Source organism: Nothoprocta perdicaria, unplaced genomic scaffold (genome assembly GCF_003342845.1).
Source record: "Nothoprocta perdicaria isolate Ctin4 unplaced genomic scaffold, notPer1 scaffold_26, whole genome shotgun sequence".
Taxonomy (NCBI): Eukaryota; Metazoa; Chordata; class Aves; order Tinamiformes; family Tinamidae; genus Nothoprocta; species Nothoprocta perdicaria.
Window position 1 is genome coordinate 5,452,449 of NW_020455488.1, and position 21,457 is coordinate 5,473,905.

Sequence of the window (21,457 nt, forward strand, 5' to 3'; positions counted from 1 at the left end):
GCCATGTCCGCGCTGGGCCTCGCTCCTTGTCAACAACCTCTCGCCCTCTCTTTGTGTGTGTTTCCCACCGAACGCTGAAGGAAGGACATCTGCGCAGCGATGAACAGGCCCTGCGAGACGCTGGGCCTGTCCCACGTGGCAGGAATGTGCCAGCCCCACCGCAGCTGCAACATCAACGAGGACACGGGGCTCCCGCTGGCCTTCACCGTGGCCCACGAGCTCGGACACAGGTACYGCCTAAGCTCTTCTCTGCTCTCTTCTTCTTCGCGCCGCCTGCTCGGGGCTGCACGGGTGCAGGGGAAGCTGCAGGAACGTCACCGGCCGTTCTTTCCTCGTGCAGAACTTGCTGAGTCCTGAGGAACTCGCCCTGAGAATTGTATTCCAGAGAGTTACGTTTTTGGTTGTCATAGGCGCTCTGAAAATCACCTGCTCCAAGGAAACCTATTTATATTTATATACCATTTCCTGCATTGCTGGAATTAAACAACTTGGAGAAATCTGTTTATATTTATATACCATTTCCTGCGTTCCTGGAGTTTAACATCTTGGAGAAGAGGGTTACTCAGTAAGAAGGTTAAATTTTAGTCTGTTTACAGCATCAGTGATGGGATCTTGCTTGTCCTTATTTCTATACCGTGTTTAAGGCCATTAAGGCTTCGAAAAGTTAATTTGATGGTCATAGTTCATAATTGATACTTCTACATGGTAAAAGTATATATTCAATAAGTTGCATTAAACCAGTCTYGCTCTCATTACTTTTCCATTGGCCAAGTTTTCAGTAGGGAAGTTCAAATAAAAGTCTTGCAGAAAAATAGTATCTTGGTAAAAATGCCATGTAATGACTTGTTCATTAGATTATATTCAGTTTTGGATTCACCGATCTCTCCAGTTCAGTGATTGCTTTATATATTCTCTGCATGGAAGCCAGTCCATTGACTCTGTCACTCCACGCTCACCCTCTGCGTCCCCCTGGGCATGTAGGAGCAGTGCCGGGGGGCTCAGCTTGGTGCTCGCTGGTTCAGTTGCACTTGAGTCATTGCTTTTGAGAAACTTAGAGGTCAACCGTATGCCTAGCATTAGGCAGCCTGGACAGTTGTGCTAAATCTCATCCATTAATTTAAGTGACGTAGCTTAACAGGCTAATTTGTGGTGAGTGGCTGCTTCATGATTGATTGCTCTTCAGAGCAGCTGCCCCTTGGGCTTCTCCACACAGACTTGCTTGATGATGGTAAGGGAGTAATAAACATATTTCTTCCTAAGCACGTGCGACTTAGCGGATGCAAATAGCATTAATAATAAGGGAAACGCTGGGCCAGGCCCTGTGTGTTTCTAGAAACACATTGTGGTGCATATAAATGTCAACGGTGCCTGTCCGTGTACAGGTTGTTACTGGCACAGAGTTTCCTTGTGCTCTGGTGAATGCAGAGAAGATACAAAGCAAATATTTGTATATGAAGAATAAAGAGCCTGAATTGAGTTCTTTAAGTTATGTTTTACACATGCTTACACTGAATTTGGGCCGGTTCAAGTTGGAATACCCCCGGTTTACTGCAGTGTAAGCCAAAGGAGAAGCAACCTGGGGAAGATGTGGGTGATGGGAGCTGCTCTCCTTGCTCCTCGTGTCACAGGAACATGCACGTCCCTGGAGGCAGCCGCTACCACTGCAGGTCCCTCCCATCTGCTGTCATTAGCTGCAGCAGTTATTGAGTTGCTTCCCTTGGCACGCTCTCATTGCTAGGAGAAACAATTCCACGCAAAAAGGAGCACAYGGACGAGCAGTCCCAGGGCCCCATTATCTGCTGGGGCGGCCTCGGGCTGTGGGAGAGGGGAGCTCCTGCTGCTCCCCAGCATCTCCTACGGCAAAAGTGTAGACACAGGCCCCTCTGTGCAGCAAGAGATGCAGGAAGGAGGAATTCCCCAAGGTCTCAGGGCTGAGATTACCTGTGGGTGCTCCCATCACTTAGCAGGCACCCAGCTTGGCAAAGCTCTAGTTTCGTTAAAATACCCCGAACTTCGAAACCCCCTCGTGCTAGTCAAGCCCAAGCGCCCCRGAAAGCCCTGCATGGTGGCGATGTCGCGTGTGATGTTTGTCGTTCTGCTGCAAAGCAGCGAAGCCGCGTGGTTGTGGCGGGCGTGCGGCTCACCGCTCCTTTGGGGCCTGTGCTCTTACACAGTTTTGGGATTCAGCATGATGGAAGCAGCAATGACTGTGAGCCAGTTGGGAAAAGACCTTTCATCATGTCTCCACAGCTCCTGTACGATACGTCCCCGCTCACCTGGTCGCGCTGCAGCAGGGAGTACATCACCCGCTTCCTCGAGTAAGTGCTCGCGCCCGCCGGCCCCGCCGGCTGCACGCGGACCCTCCGCTGCTCCTGGCAGCCAAACCCAGGGCTCTGGGGGTGTTTTGACCCCAGGGATTTGCGGGTGTTTTTAGCCACCTCGGTTGCCCAGGTCCTTTTTGGGTATTTGTCCACAAAAGCAGTGCAAACCCCGGTGCGGCAGCACGCCAGCGTGTTGGCTGGGCCAAAGGGAGCCAGAGCYGTCTTCTCTGTTGACTTAGCAGCCTGGGTTCCCAAAATGTGTTTGCTGAGCAGTGAAACGCTGCCCTCAGTGCTGCTGTCCCAGTCAGACCAGCACCAGCAATTGCATTTGCATGAGCACGACTCAGGGCAGTGCAGTGGGAGCAGGTGGAGCCATCGAAGCCGTCGAGCAGGCGGAGGAAATCCCCGTAGCAAACGTGTACGTGTGTTCAAGCCGGCTTTGGAGTGATCTCCCGCCGCTGTGTGATCTCTGTGCTTGCCTTCCATGGCACGCGCACGGTGTAAATATGAGCGGGTGTTTGGGTGCTGGGRGAAGGGAGCGGGTTTGACAGTCATTTATTGTCTCAGGATATTTTCTCTGTCTGCTGCGATTCGGTGTATCCCCGTGCAGCCTCCTCTCGCTTCGCGCTCGTCTTGGCAGGGAGACGCCGCTCAGGGCAGACCAGCAGTGTTTGCCTCCAGGCAGGAGGCATCACRTGATGAAATTAAACTGAGCCAAATTCTTTCATACATTTGTTTATTTTTAGCACCCTATGGCTGATTTTTCAGCCTGTTGTTATTAAGTTCTTAGGAACATGGCCCTGTTTGTATCTTGCACCAGAGGAACATTTTTCCTCCTTGCTCTGGGAAGACAGTAGAAGGCAATGAGAACACGTGCACGAAGCAGCACGGGGAGAGCTGCGGCTCGGCCGATGTCTTAGCAGGGAGCTGCAGGACGGGAACTTTGCCTGGGTGCAGATCCCCCACTTCTAGATCCCAGTCAGATCAATCCCAAACAAAAGCAGGCAGGCTTGGCCCCAGGAAGGATGAATTATTGTTGATTTATGGTCGTCGGTGGAATGATGCTTTCCAGCATACTTGGTCCTCTGATTTTAACCTTCACTTTTAGCTTAAGAATTTCCTGCTTGCAATAACCTTGAGCTGCTCTTAGATGCAGCAGGGAAGAGGCAGACCATCTGGATGCTTTTCCAGTTGTGTTTTTGTCCATCCTTASTCTCTTCCCAGAGGAGGCAGCTCTTCCTTTAGGAGCAGGGGCCAGTTCAGCACAAACCTCTTCCAGTATCTGTGACATCCCCGAGGCGAAGGAGAGGCCTGGTGTGAGCGCAGACATGAGTGCATTATAATACGATGTTGGCAGGAAAATGGGAAGGACTACGCCAGAAAATGAGACGAGGCTGACCTGGGCTTGCTAGATGTGCTTGGAACGGACCTGCTGTTTAAAAAAGTGCACTTTTGGATGACGCTGATGATACAAGAAAAGAGGGAGATGCCCCCGAACGCTTAAGCATGTGCAAGCAGTTCAGGCCTTTGACAGCAGCGTGGCCCTGCTGTCCCCTCGCCCCGTGTGCCCAGTGCTGGGGCTCCCTGACGGGGTGCAACCGGGAGCYCCTTGTGAGACAGGGCTGGGATCCTCGCTGGGATCCTCCCTGGCACCCAGGGGGCTGCAGGGGTCACCTCCCGACCCCTCCATCCCCAAGGGAATTGCGCCGTGAGCTCCCTCCGCTCGAGCAGTGAGGAACTCTGGAGCAGCCCCAGTCTTGCAGTAAGTGGCAGGTGATGGTGATGTCCCCGTGGCTGAATGACATCTCTGCAGCTTCCAGCTCTGGAGACAGGTGGCCGAGCTGCTGCGTGTCCCACTAGCACGTTCTGTGCGAGCCCCTTTTTGACATTCCATGATTTTCCCCCTCAAATCCCTGGAGAAACTGCAAGATGCTCTGGGGACTCTTTGCTTGCACTCCTCGACATGAGGTGAGCTCTTCCCTAGCTCAGCTAGTGGAAAAGCATTTTTAATTTGGTTCCCCGTGTAACACATGCTCCACCTGGGCACACGGGTGTGCAGTGGGGTGCAGAACAGTSCCTTCATCACCTTCCCATCACCGCAGGCCACTGCATCTCCCCTCTCCTGTAGCTCAAACATCCATTTTTTAGTCTTTGCTCACAATGGAGAAGGATTTTCTCCTGAGATTGGCTCTTCTAGTCAGACACCACCTTTCAGCAGCCTGGACCTGGGTGACATTATTACTTACCCTGCAGTGCCCGGCTCAGCCCGAGCAGCTCCCCGAGCCCTTCCTCCTGCCCCTTAATAACTCCTGACAGTTATTCCAGAGCTTCGATTGGCAGAGCCGATGTTTCCCAAGTTTGGATCCTGTATTTGTTTTTAYTGAATTCAGCCTTGGCTTTTTGAGCCRTTCCTCCAGTTCTCCAAAAGCTTTCGGAATTTTAATCCTGCTCTCAAATGTGCTTGCAGATCTCCCCAGCTCGCTCTCAAAGCGGGATTTCATCTCATCCCATCTAGGCCATCATCTGGCTCATTAGTGAACAGCCTGAATTAGGCAGATGCAGGACAGACCCCTGTGAAATCTKCCTGCGGAGAGTGCAGTTTACTGTATATCCCTTCAAAGCCAGAACAAAAATCATGCCAAGTTTTGCTGGCTCAGTCAGCCTTTTTGTGCAAACATGGAGGCCAATTGAAGATACCGGTAGGACTACTCTAAAATATTTAATGAAAAAATAAATTTCGAACATAGTGCTGGCAAAGTCAATAGCAAATCTAAATCATCCTGTCATGCTGGGACTGCAGACCTCTCCCATAAACCAAGGAAAGGAGGAAAGTGCCTTGAACAGATCAAAGAGCAGGGAAGGTTGACTGGGGTTTCCGGAGCAGCACGTGGAGCCCCTTTATGCTGTAGAATGAGGAGATGGTTGGTGAACTAGTCCAAAAAGCCCCAGTATCACAGGTGAAGCCAATACAGGAGCCCAACACTTAAACCTTTAGAGTGCCCAACAAAGATCCTATTCTTTCCAAGTTTATAGAAAATTTTCTCTGTCAATATTTTCCGCMAGCAGGTAAAGAAAATATCTATAGAGCTGCAATGCAGTGACTGTGCTGTATGCCTGAAATGACTCAACAGCTTGAGGCTGGACCATAGTACTGCATGTGGCTGCCTAATCCACACTTAATTAATGCCAGTTCAGCCTTACATCACCCACAGAAACCTTCCTTCCGCAGCAGGGTGAGCGCCACGGCCGAGCCGCTGCGAGGTCTGTTAGGGCAATAAACGTATGGCAAGAGCCGGGCTCAGGGAAGCCAAGGGTTTGCTGTTCCCTCCAGTGGGGAAGCTGCTTGTGGATAATGTAGGAATGGTGTTTTAAACAGCCATCTTACCTGTGGGCTGGTAATTTAGACCATATGCAATTAATTTAGACCTCTTGGCACACAAAAAATGTAATTTAGACCTGTTCCCAGTGACAACAAATGAAAGTAATCTAATCGGCTCGGAAACCCACGCTGGAAACTCTGTGTTGCTGGAAACAAGTTTGTTTAAGTCAACACGGAGAGTTAAAGTGGTGACAATTCCTGGGGTGTGTGTGTGCAAGGCGGCCTGGAGCAGGGAGGCAGCCGGGGCACCCGCCGCTGCCTTTGGCTCTGCACCGCTTTGCACTCCCTTTTAGTGCGTCTCTTCCAAAGATGCACTGCCCAGGCTCCAACAGTTTGCACACTGTTTGCMGCTGCAAATAGGAGGGTAAGTGAGCTTTGCTGCCGACCAACTATTTTATTTTCTTTAGCAGGACATTGACACTAGTGTTGCAGTATCCACGGGGACATTGCTGGGGTCAGTGTGATGGAGGAACGCAGGGACATCTGTTTTGCAGCAACAAAATGTTTGCTCAAGTGAAACCCTTCACCTTGAATGATGAAACTGAGGTCCCGGCTCCAGATGGAGGACTTAGCTGGTGACCTGGTTGCAAATTAGAAATTAGGCACTTAATTCCCATACAAAGTGACATTGCCGGCTTTCCTTTGGGGAGCAGCAGGAACTGGTGCCTGGGGCAGCCGAGTATCCTGGGATCGAGCTTGGGGGCTGCCAGGAAGCAGTGGAAGGAGCTGGTCCTGCCCGAGGGGCGAGGTGGGATGTTCTGTGCTCTGGTGGGACTGCACATATCCAGTTCCCATCTGCGCTTCGGTTGCACATCTGCTTCACCAGTGCTCGTCAGCAGTTTTATTCCATATATCCCCCCTGGAGAGGTGTTGGGGCCGCCCTGGGCGCTGCCCCTTAGAGAACGTGGAGTCCCTGGGCATGAAGAGGGTTCAGGGGCACAAATTTACCTCCCTCCTTTCATATCATGAGCTGAACTGCCTATGCTTATGGCGCTTAATAAGTTAAAATATTMTACAGGAAGAAACTCATGAAAACTCGTTTCTGGTGAATGCAAAGTGCTTGGTCCTGCACGTCTTTACTTGCATGGAGAAATCCAGCTGCTGCCTTCTGCTTTAGCCCCGATGATGTTTGTCTGATAGCCAGAACTAGTGGGGGCCCAGGCTTAAAGTTATTTATAGTTGGAAATGGGAGCAGAATCGAATGCGCGGGGAAGCACGGGGCTGACGTGCACAGAGCTTTGCTGTGACCACGAGCCCTGAGAAAACACCCTCCTCGCGCGCTCGCGGCCGAGCTCCTTCAAGCAGACRCTTATTTGGCGGTTTTGTACGAACCGCTTTCCCGCAGACCTCCGAGGAGCTGCAGCGGGTCTGTTGAGTCTGCAGCGCGGCCGCAGAGCCTGGGAGAACGGCCGCTGCCGTGGGACGGGCACCGTCCCGGCGCTCCCACGGGAGCATCGCGCGCTTCCTTGTCAGCAAAGCGGCGGTAAACAGCGTGCTGAGAGCGGTTGTGAAGACTTTGTTTGCTTTGAGCAAGGATTTTAAAAGAAAGTTGTCTGGGTTTTCAGTCAGGCACGGCACCTGGCCCCAAGTGGGGTTTATTTTTCCAGCCTCGTTGGTCAGCAAACAATGTTCAGTGCAACTGGGTCTTGTGGGCTGGGGGATGTGAAGTTGCAGGGACAGAGGCCTCGCCGCCGGCATTCTCCCGGGATGCGCACCGGGAAGCGCTTCCTGCTTTTGGGCCCTTTGGCTGCTCCGGGACGGGGAAGAGTCCTGAGACGGGAGCAGCTGGGTGCCCACCCAGCAAAGCAGGCAGCAGCACCCGTGTGCTGGAGCAGGTCTGGAGGGCGCTGGAGACCCAGATGGGGATGCAAGAGGAGAAGCTGATGGCACCAAGGCAGGACCGAGTCGTGACGCGCTCTGGCCTCTCTCTTGCAGCCGGGGCTGGGGGCTGTGCCTGGACGACCCGCCGGCCCACGAGGTGCTCGACTACCCCTTGGTGCCCCCGGGCGTCCTCTACGACGTGGGCCACCAGTGCCGCCTGCAGTACGGCACCTACTCCACCTTCTGCGACGACATGGACGTAAGCGGGAGCCTGTCCTGCTCCCCAAGCGCGGCGCCGGGGTCCCCGCACCGCGATGCTCATCCTGCAAGGGGCAAAGTGCTGGGCTGGGGCAGGGGAGCCCGGTGCTCCCAGCRGGGCCGGAGGGAGGGAGGGAGGTTTGCACGCTCGGTGGCCACGCTCGGTTTGTGCAGTGAGTGAGTCCAACACAACCGTGTTTTCTGCAGAGCGTCTGCAACACGCTGTGGTGCACGGTGGGGAACACGTGCCATTCCAAGCTGGACGCTGCCGTCGACGGCACCACGTGCGGAGACAACAAGGTAATCAGAAGCAGTTGTATCTGGTGTCTTTTCCTGTGCATGAGGGATGAGTTTAGGGAAGGAGGGATGCAGRGAGGATTGGCTCTCCGCACAGTTCAGCTCTGGCCAAACTCAGGGCTTCCAGGGAGAGAGGCGCTTCAGTGAAGCCACCCGGSCCTAAAAATGTGAAACCTGCCGTTTATTGACATTGCATAAAAGTGCAAATCCTGTTCTGCTCCTAGGCAGGTCCCTGGGGTGGATGGGGCAGCTTGATTCCCTTGCTCTGCCACCAATCATATAGATATGATTTATAGACATAAAAATACCACAGACTGCTTTCCTTACAGCTGAAGAGTCACTGCCCGGTGAGCTGGCCCTCAGTGCTGGGATTTACCTGGTGCTTCAGCAGACATTTCCGGCAGCCCCCTCACCTTACCCGCTCTCCAGAGCTGTGCCATGATGGCTCTTCCCTTTGGGAATGAGGCCAGCGGCCGCTCTCTTGCTGAAAGCCCTTAGCGGGGGCTTGGCTCACGCAGGGGTGTTCTCCTGCAAACCTCCAGTTAGCCCAACGTGACCAAATCTCCCACTGCTCGGAGCGGCGCTCGGCTCCGCAGAGCTACCGCAGCAGGGACGTTAGTGCCCCTTGGCGTGGCGGTGTCGGGGTCGGCGCGTGGCTCTGCGGCGCCGCGGGTGCCCCTTGGCGTGGCGGTGTCTGGGCACGGCGCGGACCTTGTTTGCCCGCCGCGGGCTGCTCTCTTGCAGTGGTGCTTCAACGGCGAGTGCGTGCAGGTGGGTTTCCGCCCGGCGGCGGTCGAGGGCGCCTGGGCGGCCTGGAGCTCCTGGTCGCGGTGCTCGCGGAGCTGCGGCGCGGGCGTGCAGAGCGCCGAGAGGCACTGCAGCAACCCCACGTAAGTGAGCACGCCCTTCCCGCCCCTCACACCCCCTGCTCACTGATCGCCCGAGCTGTAACGAGCAAGAGGAACCCAATACTTCCTTATCACCTCATTTGACCAATTTGCTCCTAACCCATTTTTGCAAAATGGTACAGATGAGTGGAGTCATTATTCAGTTATCTTTTAGAATAATGTTCCTTTGAAACACTACAGGCCGCTGATTTCCTGGGGTTATCCAGCCATCTGGGCAGTAGRCAGTCTGGGGAAGCATAGAGTTTTCTGTGTCTCCTTTCACATAGACATTGCATGCACATATATATATGCAGGCAGAAAGCATTTGGAATATGAATCAAACAAAGAACAAAGGCTCAATGCTTGTAAATGTAAAACACATTCAGTGTCTCCTAGTGACAGAAAAGGAAAACAAATGTTCTTTGATCCCGATTCAGATTCATTTTGAAAAATTCCGTTGCTGTTTATCACCCCTTTGCTTTCCCCAAGCAATTTCTGTATGCATTAGAATGGGCTGTGATACAAAGCGGGGAGTTCCCTCCTCTCAGACTGCACCGATGGAGCAGCCAAATCTGGCCTGGAGAAGGTGGCTCCAGTGAAAGTATCTGAATAACGTCTGGGAAGCAGCCCTGTCTATCCCAGGCTGGCACATGTGGTGCCCAGATGTCCCTCTTCTTGCCAAATGAAGGTTGTATTGGCCTAGAAGCAAATCCCTCCGGATTGCCCAGGTGTCGGGGAGAGATCTGCGAGAGGAGGGAGCAAAGGGATTGTGAGCGAGAGGAGAACAGGGGCTGAGGGCGGCAGAGCCGGGCCGAGCCACCGCTTTCGGTGCCGTTCCCATCCATCCATCCGAGTGTCCCAGTGCCAGGCAAGCTCAGCTTGGCAGGGACAGGGACTAGGAAGGACAGGGAAGCACGGCCGCGGGGCTCCATGTGGTGCCACCACGCTGCCTCTTCCAGCCTGCTCCCTGCCACCCTTCCCAGACCCAGCTTGGGGCTTTGCGCTCCGGCGTTTCCTTGCTGCGTGTTCCAGTGGCTGCCTCCAAGGAGAGCGTGAAGCCGAGAGCTGCTTAAGGCCCCTACTGAATTTCCCAGTCGCAGTCAGTTTTCGGTGACTTGAAGAGGTTTGAAAGCTAAAAGAATCCATGTAGGATGCGTCGTGAGCTCAGATGTGTTTTCTTCCTAGCTTTTTCCTTGGCTAACTTGMTTTTAACACATGGTAGTGAGCTGAACACGTGAAGAAAGTGCAGTGTAATCTCATGCCTAGGTCAAGAGCTAGGTTTATGTTTGACATGAGTTTTGTGACAGAAGCGCAACTGTAGTTTATAGAGTGCTTTAAACACAGCTGCAGGCATGTGGGAGAGCAAACACCGTAAAAGCAGCAGAATTCCCCCAGGGAGTTGTTTGTTTTGGCCACTGTAGGTGAATCTCCGGCTTTGCCTTTTGGATTAAGTGAACAAACGTAGGCATGGGGGAATTCTTGATCCTCTAGGTATTTCCTAAAAGAAGGTTATGTAATTGAACGTGGAAAATCAAAAATCTTAAGGAGGGTATTTCTTCTGAACAGATGACTTGTGAGATTTCTCTGCCCTGGACACTTGTTCATTTTTGACCTGTGCTTCAGTCTTCCAGTCTCCATCCGTTTGAGTTACTGGATTGAAACAGTCAGAGAGCATCCAGCGAGGAAACCAAACCCCAGTGGGTTTTATATAGAGCTCCTATACGTCCCCGTGTTGTTGTGGCCGGCAGCTCCGACCTTGGCTCTCCTGCTTCGGCTGCCAACTAAACTACACTCGATCCGTGTTGTTCCCGCGGAGCCAGGCAGAGAAGGGAGAGGAGAGCTGAAAATGCTGAGAGATTTCTGTAGAAGTTTTGGAGACAAAGCAGGCAGGAGATTCCTTTCTAGAAAACATTTGGATGTTGCCAAGCGCTGTCAAGTAGGCAGGTCCTGACTGCACTGTAAAATAGTGTTGGGTTTTGGGAGCGTGTCCTGCACAACCAGAATGCCGTCGGCTTGGAGCCAAGTTCCTATGCGCGCAGCTCCCTGTGACCGTCCGAGTGCGGAGCCTAGGGCGGTCGGGAAAGAGGGAATCGTGGGGACGTCCTGATGGCCGAGGGCAAGGGAAGCGTTAGGAAGGCGTCGGCAGAGCGTTCCGCAGGCTGCAGCGCTGCCCGCTGCCGCGGCCCGGCTGCAGCTTCCTCAAGAGCAGGATTCAGCGTTACCGGACGAGGCCCTTGTGCCTTTGTGCCTGGACATTCGGGGCTGAGCAGCAGCTCATCCCGTGTGCTCGGGAATGCCCAGTGTGACACTCACATTTCCCGTTTCCTCTAGGGAAGGCTTAGAGCAGGCTCTGTGTGTGCTGTGGCACAGGCTGCCAATGCACTATCAGCAAGGGTGCTRATTTAGAAAGGAGTTACAGCAGTGTGACATGGGACACGTTTTGTCCTTGTTTCAGAGACTTACTTCGTAGGTTTGGGGTTATTCTGGAGCAGATGTTGGCCTCACATATAACTTTCTCATAAGAAAGTCACAGTAGGTTGGTCTAAGTAAGTTTCCCATTACCCTCAGGTGGAACCACATTTGACCCAGCATAATACCAAGCATTAACAGCTGATCACACAAAAACTGAAAAATCAGCCCTTCTTTATCTGAGAAGAAGTTTCACGCTCATGTGCAGCCCGTGTTTGCCTTTCCCTTCCCTCCTGCCGACAGGCCCAAGTACGGGGGCAGGTACTGCCTGGGGGAGCGCAAGCGGTTCCGCATCTGCAACGTGAAGCCGTGTCCCCCCGACACGCCGTCCTTCCGCCAGATCCAGTGCAGCCAGTTCAATCCCATGCCCTATAAAGGAAAGCTCTACAAGTGGACGCCAGTGCCAAACAACAGTGAGTCCAAGATGCAACCTGCTGCAAGGGTGCAATTTGCGGTGCCAATTAGAAGTCATGAATAGGTTTTTGCTAATGATTTATCTTTGCTGTTCATGCATGCAACCTGTACTGACTTCTTGTCAGGAATTGCCTTTCTTTTCTACCGCTCCTGCAGCATATTTTGACTGCATTTTAGACGAAGAGCATGTGGCTGAGCTGCAGGATTGGTCTGTGATTTTGGAGAGGGTTTTTCAGAGGGAAGGTGCATCGTGTCAGTGTGAGCCGGGGACCCTGCCAGGGGAAGCAGCAGCAGCCTTKTCACCTTTACTTACTGTCTCCCTCAGTTAATCCGTGCGAGCTGCACTGCCGGCCGGAGCACGAGTACTTTGCCGAGAAGCTGCGGGACGCCGTCATCGACGGGACCCCGTGCTACGAAGTGAACGCCAGCCGGGACATGTGCATCAAYGGGATCTGCAAGGTGCGCCTCGCGTCAGCGCCGGCCCCGGCCGTCTCCTAGGCGGGCAACATCCCCTTCCTGCATTCACCAGGAGACAGGGTTCCCTCCTTTTGCAATTCACCCTTACATGAGCACTCACTGATATGTTTGTGCTTGTGAATCTGCCCGGAAATTTGTTAAACAAAAACACTTCCCAAATTACTTTAAATAGTGTGCCCGTTAGCTGCCTCCACAGTGTTTGGAGATGGCTCTGCCCACAGTCCTCCAAGCAAACGTTAACTGACAGATTTTATTATTCTTCTTCTGTAAGGAAATGAGAGTGGCCTTTCCTTGTTCACATGTGATTGCCCATAAGATTTAAGCCTCTGTTCTGGCTCCAGGAAAGTAGGATACAAATCCAAGAAAATAAGGAGGAGCAGGTTTATTTCTGAATAGTCGGAGATGCAGAAAGGATGTGTTGTCCCTGGGCCCACCCTGGGGACCGCTGGCTCCGGGGGATCTGCTCTTCCTTCAGGATTGTTCTTTTCTTCCTGAGAAGCTGCTGGCTCTGCGTATGTAGAGGCTGGAGCTGTGGTCAGGGCAGATGCTTTTGTCCCGGGCCCTGCAGCCTCGGGCAGCAGCTGGGAGCACAGCGCGTTCCGGCAGACCCTGCCACCACCTCCACATCTTCCCAAACGTTGTAGCTAATACAAACAGGGAGATTAATAATAATAAAAACAGGGGAGATGCACAGCAAGGTATCCACCTTGGCAGCAGCTCAGCAGCAGCCGTGAGGTCCATCTGCGGCATGCACCGAGCGTCTTCGTGCTCCGTGCAGCACAAAGAGCAGCAGGGAACACACTCCGTAAGCGAGTTTCCTTGCAGTCTTTTATATATATAAAAATAACCAAAAAAAAATCAGTGGAAACTTCTTCCTCTTCCTGATTGTCGTGGGTAGCACCAGTCACAGCCCCCTGGCAATTGCTCTGCACAGTGGGACACTTTGAGAAGGTCCCGTTTCSTCCTGGAACGGGCTGGAAGTCACTTCAAAGGCCGCACTTGCAGATGTGCAGCACTGGCTGCAGGAGAGCTCGGGGTCACGGCTCTTCCTTGGCAAAGACGCGGCAGCTCTGCGATGTCGAGATGTTATCGTCAGAGCTAACAGCCATAGAAAACCCTGCGTGACCATAAAGCTGCTGTTGGCATCGACACCAGCATGAAACCTGGCTCAATGCGGGATATTGCAGTAGTGAAAATAATGCTCCTTCCCTAATATGTGAGCAAAAGTAGCTCCATGGATATTTCCTCTTGGAGATTAGACTTCTGTGCTCCCCGTTGGCACGGAATCTGGGAAGACCCTTGGGATATTACACTTCACCAAATTGGATGGAGTCTATTGCTTGGTGAACATGAAGGGATTTGGCAGCTACCTGGACCGGAGGTGTGGAGAGCTTTGTCGGAATACAAAAATATTCCCTGGAAATCTCTTAGCACAGAGTTAGCAGGGCCAAACCCCAAGAGGCTTTCCCGGCTACGCACAGTGTTTAACTCACATCATCAGACTCTGCTATCCAGGGAATTCTGGACTGAAGAGCAGAATGGGAAAAGGAAAAAACAAGATGTGAGTCTTGCTTTTCATAGAAGCAGGAATAGAATGGGAAGACTGCCAGGATGGATGAGGGAGTGAGAAATGAGCACTGCAGCCTGCTCAGGAAGGACTGCAGCTTGTGGGAACAGCTCTGCAGGCCGTGTTCTTCCTTTCACCCCATYAAGGGGGAATATCTCCCCACTGAGGCTGGTTCTCGTCACTGTTTTATTTCCTGCATTACACTGTTGGTCCCATCCTGAAGCTCCGGTGCCCAGGGCCACCGCAGCTGGGTGCAGTATTTTACTTTCTAAATGTCAAATATTGTAATTTGATAACAAATAAAGCTGTAAGATCCAATGCCTTCATGTTGGAGTCATACAAGTTGAAGCAAGCAATGAGGTTCAGCGCTCGTGGTGGCCCCGCGCGGGCGGCTGAGCCCGTGTCTCCGTTGCAGAAGGTGGGCTGCGACTACGAGATCGACTCCAGCGCGGTGGAGGACCGGTGCGGCGTGTGCCACGGCAAYGGCTCCACGTGCCACACCGTGCAGAGGACATTTGAGGACAGCGAGGGGCTGGGTGAGGCCGCGCGGCGCCGTCCTCGCGCGCGACGCAGGGATGGGCTTTGAGCAGTAGCGCAGCGAGGTCGGGAGCTCGTTATCTTCCCATCGCTTCCTCCTCGGAGGAAAAAATTCCAGCACCTGGAGACAAATCTGTGAGAGCTGGAGCTGTTTTAGAAAGGTTTTAAGGGAATGTGGGGTGTGGGCATGGTAATGTCTTGCCAGGGCATGAGAACTGCTTCATGCTGTGACGGGCTCTCCCACGTCACGACGTTTGGGGCAAAATAGGGTTTGTTGCCCACTGGAGAGGGGAGGGGGTGTTCCTCAAGCTGGTCTCAAAGATAACACCCTGGGTGTGATGCTGACAGCTCAGTCTGAAGGATGGATAGTACCTGGGACAGCATCTGTGGTTGTCTGAGACTGATGTTCAATTATGTTCCCAGGGTATGTTGATATTGGGATTATCCCCGTCGGAGCCCGGGAGATCAGGATTGAAGAAGTGGCAGAGGCAGGGAACTTCCTGGCCCTGCGCAGCGACGACCCGGAGAAGTACTTCCTGAACGGCGGCTGGACCATCCAGTGGAACGGGGATTACAAAGTGGCTGGCACTACCTTCACCTACGCAAGGACGGGGAACTGGGAGAACCTCACGTCGCCAGGGCCCACCGTGGAGCCSGTGTGGATCCAGGTATCGGCTGTGCTCCCGTTGGTCGTGGGCAGGGGATGTGGCAGGGCCGGGGTCATGCCRTCCATCACAGAATTCCAGAGTGGTTGAGGTTGGAAGGGTGCACCCAGTGCAGCYCCTGCTCCAACAGGGACACCCAGAGCACGGGGCACCTGATCCATCCGGGTGGGTTGGGAAGATCTCCGGAGAAGGAGCCTCCCCAGCCTCCCTGGGCATCCTGTGCCAGGGCTTGGGCACCCTCACACCAAAGAAGTTCTTCCCCAAATGGAGGTGGAACTGCCTGGGTTTCACCTTGGACCCATTGCCCCTAGTCACTGTCACTGGCCACCACCGAGAAGAGTTTGGCCCCCTCCTCCTTCCATCCTCCCCTCAGGTACTTGTACAYGTGAATCAGATCCCCYCTCAGTTTTCTCTTCTCCAGGCTGATCGGGCCCCACTCGCTCAGTCTCTCCTCATACAACAGATGTTCCAGTCCCTTCATCATCTCTGTTGGTCTCTGCTGGCCCTTCTCTAGAAGCTCCACGTCCCTCTTGCCCCAGGGAGCCCAGAGCTGCCCCTATGCTCCCAGCGTGGCCTCAACGGGGCTGAGCAGAGGGGCAGGATCCCGCCCTGCCCTGCTGGGGCACTGGAGCCCTGGAAAGCGGAGGTTGCTCATGTGCTCCCAAGGGAAGCTTGTGAGGGCCCGTCTCCTGCTYCGTGCAGCGTTCGCGCCAGGAGACTCCTCTGCGGAGAGCGGGCTGCCAGGGGAGCGGCTTTAGCAGTTAATGAATGTCAGGGTTTATTTATTTCCAGAGTGAACTGTTTACTCTAACGATCCCGATACCTCCGTGCCGGCAGGAGAGTCTCTGTGTTTGCCCACATAATGAGGATGGATATTAGTTTCCCAGCAGCTGGGAAGTTGCTTGGGATTTCCAGAAGAAAAGCTGCCTTACCAAGCACCCCGGCTTCCCAGGAAGGGGCCAGGCCGTCCAGGCTCGCTCCTCTTGTCCTTCGTCCCCAGGAGGCCTTTTCCAAACACACGTCTGTGTGTCCCTCGTCACCAGAGCCCCTCTAAACCTCGTAAACCCCTTCTGAATTGCGGGAGCCAGAGCTCTGGTGCTTATCTGAAAATTGCCCTATACTGCAAACAAATCCTCCTCTATTAATTTTCACCTTGTTTCTATGGAAAAAGAGTTGCCAGAGGGATTTATTCTTTAGCACAGCTTATATTTTAATGAGCTTTGCATGGCTCTGCAGGGGTTATAAATACGTGCGCAGAGGCGGCTGAAAGGCAGCAAGGCAGCATGGGTTAGGGCAGTTATTCCCATGGCATTTCCAGGAACCCGTTTTCTGCCGCTGTTGACCTGCCTTTTGCCCCTGGAAATGGCAGTGGGGGCAGGTTGACAGTGAGGAGCATGTCAGCGGGCACAGAGCTTTGTGGAAGCAGCCTCCTCGTGCCCATGAAGCCCGTTTTGGCCCAGGAGAAGTCCATGGGAGCCATGGAGGTGGCTATGGCACAGACAGGACCAGGCTGAAGTTTCTTCTGGCACAAGATCTGGTCATTTTTGACCACTGCTGTTACAATTCCAAACAATAACTGTCTCAATGGATTGCACAATGTGCAGTGTAAAAATGTGTCTTTGAAATCAAACCAAATGGGACATATGAGGGAATTGTGTTTAGGCTCTGGAGGTCTGCTTGATGATTGCCTTTTAACCTTGTTTTTTCCCTTTTCGCTACCCCTTGATAAACGAACAAGAAGATTGCCTCTCCTGGGTGTTCTGCCCTAATTAGCACAACAGAAGAAGGAAACAAGAGATTCCTGTAGTGAGCGGCAGCTTGGGCTCACTTACCTGGGGAGAGGAAGGAAGGAGCTTTGGGAAGTTCGGGCTTTTGTCGTTCTGCAGAGTCCACAGTTCCTGGCTCCTTTCTGTTTGCATTTGCCTCCTCTGTGGCTTGTTCTGGTGAACAGGGAATAACTGTCCTGGTGGGCATAGAACAGCCCTGGGATATGAAGCATCAAATTCTTTTCTTATGCATGCCTAAAAACCTGCATCCCAGGCAGATGCTCCATTTGGATGGAGCATGCTGGACAAGAGCAGGGATGTGTCCACGCATCAGGAGCAGGGCTGCCCTGGCCAGGCTTAGCCTCATACAGCCCCGGAGCTCAACACAGTGTGAACTGCAGAAGGGCTATGGCAGGGACAAGAGCAGGCCACCCGCAAGCAGGGTAGGTCCTAGCAGACAGCCGGAGCCGGGCCCCATTCTCCTGCTCTGCTCTGACATAAAAACTCAGTATTTGAGCCCCACTGAGTGCTCAGGAGCTCTTGCACCAGAGCTAACCCAGGGTTGCACCTGGCAGAGTCAGGCGGCCAGAGGCTTTGCTTTTCGTCACCGAAATGGTTTGAGCAGATGCTCCAGAGAATACGCACAAGGGACCCTTGGCTTGTCTTGCTCTGAGAGTTGCTTTCCCCCGCTAATGTGAGCCCTGGCGYGCGTAACGCCAGAAAATCTCTAGAAAGCTGCCTGGGATTTGTAACCTGATTAAAACCTTTCGACAGAAAATGTTTCAATATTCGTGGAGAGGTTTTGGAAGGGTGCCCTCTCTCCCACCAGAGCTCCAAGAACAACAGAACTTTGGCAATAATGGGAGCACTTAGGCTGAAAAAGCAAGGCTAAACTCACAGGCTTTCACAGGCGCTGATGGAGGCTGGAGGTGCTTTGGACCGCACTTACATTAACCGCTGCAGAAGCCGTTTTGCTCATTTTGAGAACAGCAGGAATCACATTTCAAGTGGGGAGAAATTAATGAAATTCCTTCAAGCGCRTGTGCCCAGCCAGGCTCTGCCCGGGGCCGGCTGCGTGTTACGCTGGCACCGGCGCTCGAGCCATTTGGAGGTGCCACCTTACTGCCATGGCCTCCTTTTCACCCCAGTCTCCTGCAGGACCCATGGGCACGGCCTTTGCTTTTAGTGCTGCTCTCCCTATGGCCAGCCTGTAAATGGCCCTGATTTCCCTGAGCAAAGCGCAGGGAACAGCGCTCATTTCTCCGAGCAAAGCATGGGGAATGCTGCTGATTTCTCCAAGGAATGTTACTCATTTCCATGAGTAAAGTGCAGGGAATGGCGCCCATTTTCCCAAGCAAAGCACGGGGAATGGTGTTGATTTCTTTGAGCAAAGTGAGGGAAATGGTGCTGATTTCCTCAGCAAAGTGCAGGGAACGGTGCTGATTTCCCCAAGCAAAGTGGAGGTAACAGTGCTGATTTCCTCAAGCAAAGCATTGGGAATGATGCTGATTTCTCTGAGGAATGGCCCTGACTTCCCCAAGCAAAGTGCTTGGAACGGCGCTGATTTCCTCAAGCAGAGCACAGGGAATGGTGCTGATTTCCTCGAGCAAAGTGCGTGGAATGGCGCTGACTTCCCCAAGCAAATCCCGGGAACGGCGCTGATCTTGAGCAGAGCGCGTCTCTGAGCGGTGCCGTGTCCCCACAGCTGCTGTTCCAGGAGAGGAACCCGGGCGTGCGCTACCAGTACAYGGTGGCCAGGGAGGCGGAGAGCGGCCACGGGCCGGCGCGGGCCGAGTTCCTGTGGCGCTACGGCTCCTGGACGGCCTGCACGGCCACCTGCGGCTCCGGTGAGTGCCCCGCAGCCGCCCCACGCGCGCACACTGCCCCATCCTGCTCAACAGGGCTGCTTCTCCCCGGGGACATGGAAACATGACAACCTTGTCGGTAAGGGGACCCTGTCATGCGCCACGGCCGGCGGGATGTGGCAAGACCAGCCAGAAACGCTGCTAGGAGAGCGCTCAGAGCGGGCTGCTGGCATGCGCCCCCGAAATCCTTCAGGTTTTAGTTCCAGTAGGGTAAGAAAGGGAACATCTGCTGAGGCCGTAAATAGCGCGCGGCCCCACGGTGCTCGGGGCCTCCTCGGCCCTTCGCTCTGCGCCCGGTGTCCGGTTACTGCGGCCGCCGCGCGCRCCGCGGCCCTCCGGTCACCCAGACAAAGGGCGCGGGCGACGCCAAAGCGGCAGCGGTGGCTGCTGTCCAGCCTGCCGGGGCATCCGGCGGGACCGGCCCTTTGCAGGGAATTCCTGGAGAGCGCATCGGAGGCGCCTTCTCCCCAGGTCTGGTGCCGGATCTGGGAGCCTGACTCCCGCACCAGGGCCTCTGTCACCTGCACCCGCGACTGCCCGTGTGCCCAGGACACGAAGCGGAAGCCTCTCGTGCGTCCCTCSGTGTCCTGGCTCACACAGGACCTGGTTAATTAGTTTCCAGGAGCAAACGAGGCAGGCGACAGTGTGGGAGGGAGCTGGACCCCGTGTCCCTTGTGGGACAGCAGCTCTTTGTGGGGCTCACCGGGCGCCGACCGAACGGGGCCCATGCAGGTACCGCATGAGACACGGGGAACCACAGCAGGGTCTCGGCAACCCCCTGAGCAGCTTGGGAGCCCCCCGTTCTCAGCAGCTTTCAGCAGCTTTGCTAGGCCTGTAGCCATCTCAGCTCATGGTGCTTGTTATTATTTACAGCTCTCCCAAGTCATGGGTTAAGTATGTGCGGCAAAGAGAAGGGCTAGAGAAGATAGCGAGGCAGAACATTGACAGTGAGGTCATCCTTAGAAATTCCACCCTGTAAGTGCCGCAGAATGGAAGCGGGAGGCTTTGGTGGATGGTTTATCCATCAGCTGCAACTCTGGCAGAAGGCTGCCAAGAAGAGTTGTCCTGCTGCCAACTGACTTCCCTGTGGATACAGCTGCCCCCCTGCAGAAGAGCCCCGTGAGTGCCGACAACGACCCGCACGGGATGAGCRCACACACACRCACACACACACACACACACACTAACTGCAGCACGAGGATACGGCCCGCGGGTCGGGAAGAGGCAGGGACGGTGGTGCCGGGATAACGGGCTTCCCCGGCGCCTGCGTGCCGTAACCCACCCGGCGTCTCTCCCGGCTGTGTTTTTCCATGTGGTTTTGCCACCTGCCTCGCTGCTCRTGCAAACAGGGAGCTGGGACATTCCCAGTGCTGCTCCACGGGCAAGGCTCCACTCCAGCACAGAAATGCGCTGGGGTTACGGGACGGGTTTTGCTACCTTCTGCCGGCAGGAAACTCAGCAAATAGGTCCCAAACAAGGCCTGTGTTTTCTTAACCCTGCTGTTTATGGCTGTGGTTTGAGCCTAATGCAAGTGCCCTGGCGGCAGAAGGGGCTTTTCCATCTCGTGTGCCCAGGCTGTGTGCAGGACAGCGCTGGTGGGACAGATGTTCAGCAGGTCTCAGCACGGCTTTCTGTCCGTGTGCCAAACCGGGTGGTTTTCATCTAGTTTTGAACACAATGATCATTTTTCATAAGGGAAAAAAAGGCCTGTCAGGCACGGGATGTTCCTGATTATGCTGTTTCCACACAAAAGGTCAAAAATTATTTGGGGGCCAATGTAGATACATYAGAAAGCGCTGCGGCTGTCAGTGGGGGCTGGGAGCTGGACGTCCCCAGGCTGATGGCAATTGATCCCAAATGAAGCAGCCCAACAGATCTACCCGGTAGCTGTAGCTTCCTGCACCCGCAGAGGGATTTTCCCGCTGGTTTTGCAGGCTTCAGCTGCCTGGACGTGGGAGGAACCAAAGCGAGCCGGACACGTGCTGCCACGGGCACCAGGCTGCTGCAGGAAGCACCCAGGTGCTTCCTTTCTCAGGCGGCCCTGGTGCTGAGCAGGCTGCCGGCTGTCTCCTGCAAACAATTGCATTAAAATAACCTGGGAGGGAGGGAGAAGTCCYGCAGGAAGCGCCATGTCTGCCGGGGGCTGCCGAGGGGAACGATGCGCCGGCCCTGGCACCCGTGCCGGGAGAGCTGCCCGGCCCCGCGCTGGCTCTCCAGGCTCCATTTCCAGCCCCAAATCTTACAGGTCTAACCATAAACCTCTCGTGTCCCAGCGCAGGTTCCCCCGGCTGGCAGTGCTGAGTGGTGGTGGTGGCTCTGGGGTCTCATCTGCTCCTGCTCTCAGCGTGCGGCGCTGAGGCCTCCCGCTCCGCGCTGGCACGGGATGCCGAGTGCTGCCACTGGCAGGACAGAGGGTGAAACCAGCGCGGGGTGGCCAAAAGGCCTCGCATGGGCAGAAGGTTTTAGGGCTTCTGCCTGCAGGATTTCTGCGTCCTTTTTGGCAGGGCTTCCGCGGGAGGTTTAGAGCGGGCTCAGGGCGCCCCGTGCCGCGGCGGTGCCCTGAGCGCCGTGCGCTTGTGTCCGCAGGGCTGCAGAGGCAGACGGCGCGCTGCGTGGAGCGGCTGGCCGGCATCGTGGAGGAGAGGCACTGCGACGCGCGGAGCCGGCCCGACGACCTGCAGCGCGCCTGCAGCGAGGAGCCCTGCCCCGCCAGGTCCTGCCTGCCCGGCGCCCA

General features: G+C 54.5%; 1 protein-coding gene across 1 annotated transcript in view; it reads left to right on the forward strand.

Annotated features, from left to right (window-relative positions):
- Positions 1 to 21,457, forward strand: part of ADAMTS7 (ADAM metallopeptidase with thrombospondin type 1 motif 7) — a 50,703-nt gene that overhangs the window by 14,171 nt on the left and 15,075 nt on the right. Inside the window, exons 7-17 of the mRNA XM_026040639.1 lie at positions 81 to 230; positions 2,175 to 2,318; positions 7,636 to 7,780; positions 7,987 to 8,079; positions 8,821 to 8,966; positions 11,676 to 11,845; positions 12,172 to 12,305; positions 14,306 to 14,426; positions 14,851 to 15,095; positions 18,564 to 18,705; positions 21,310 to 21,436. Of these exons, the coding sequence (XP_025896424.1) occupies positions 81 to 230; positions 2,175 to 2,318; positions 7,636 to 7,780; positions 7,987 to 8,079; positions 8,821 to 8,966; positions 11,676 to 11,845; positions 12,172 to 12,305; positions 14,306 to 14,426; positions 14,851 to 15,095; positions 18,564 to 18,705; positions 21,310 to 21,436 (1,617 nt within the window). The remainder of the gene's footprint in view (positions 1 to 80; positions 231 to 2,174; positions 2,319 to 7,635; positions 7,781 to 7,986; positions 8,080 to 8,820; positions 8,967 to 11,675; positions 11,846 to 12,171; positions 12,306 to 14,305; positions 14,427 to 14,850; positions 15,096 to 18,563; positions 18,706 to 21,309; positions 21,437 to 21,457) is intronic.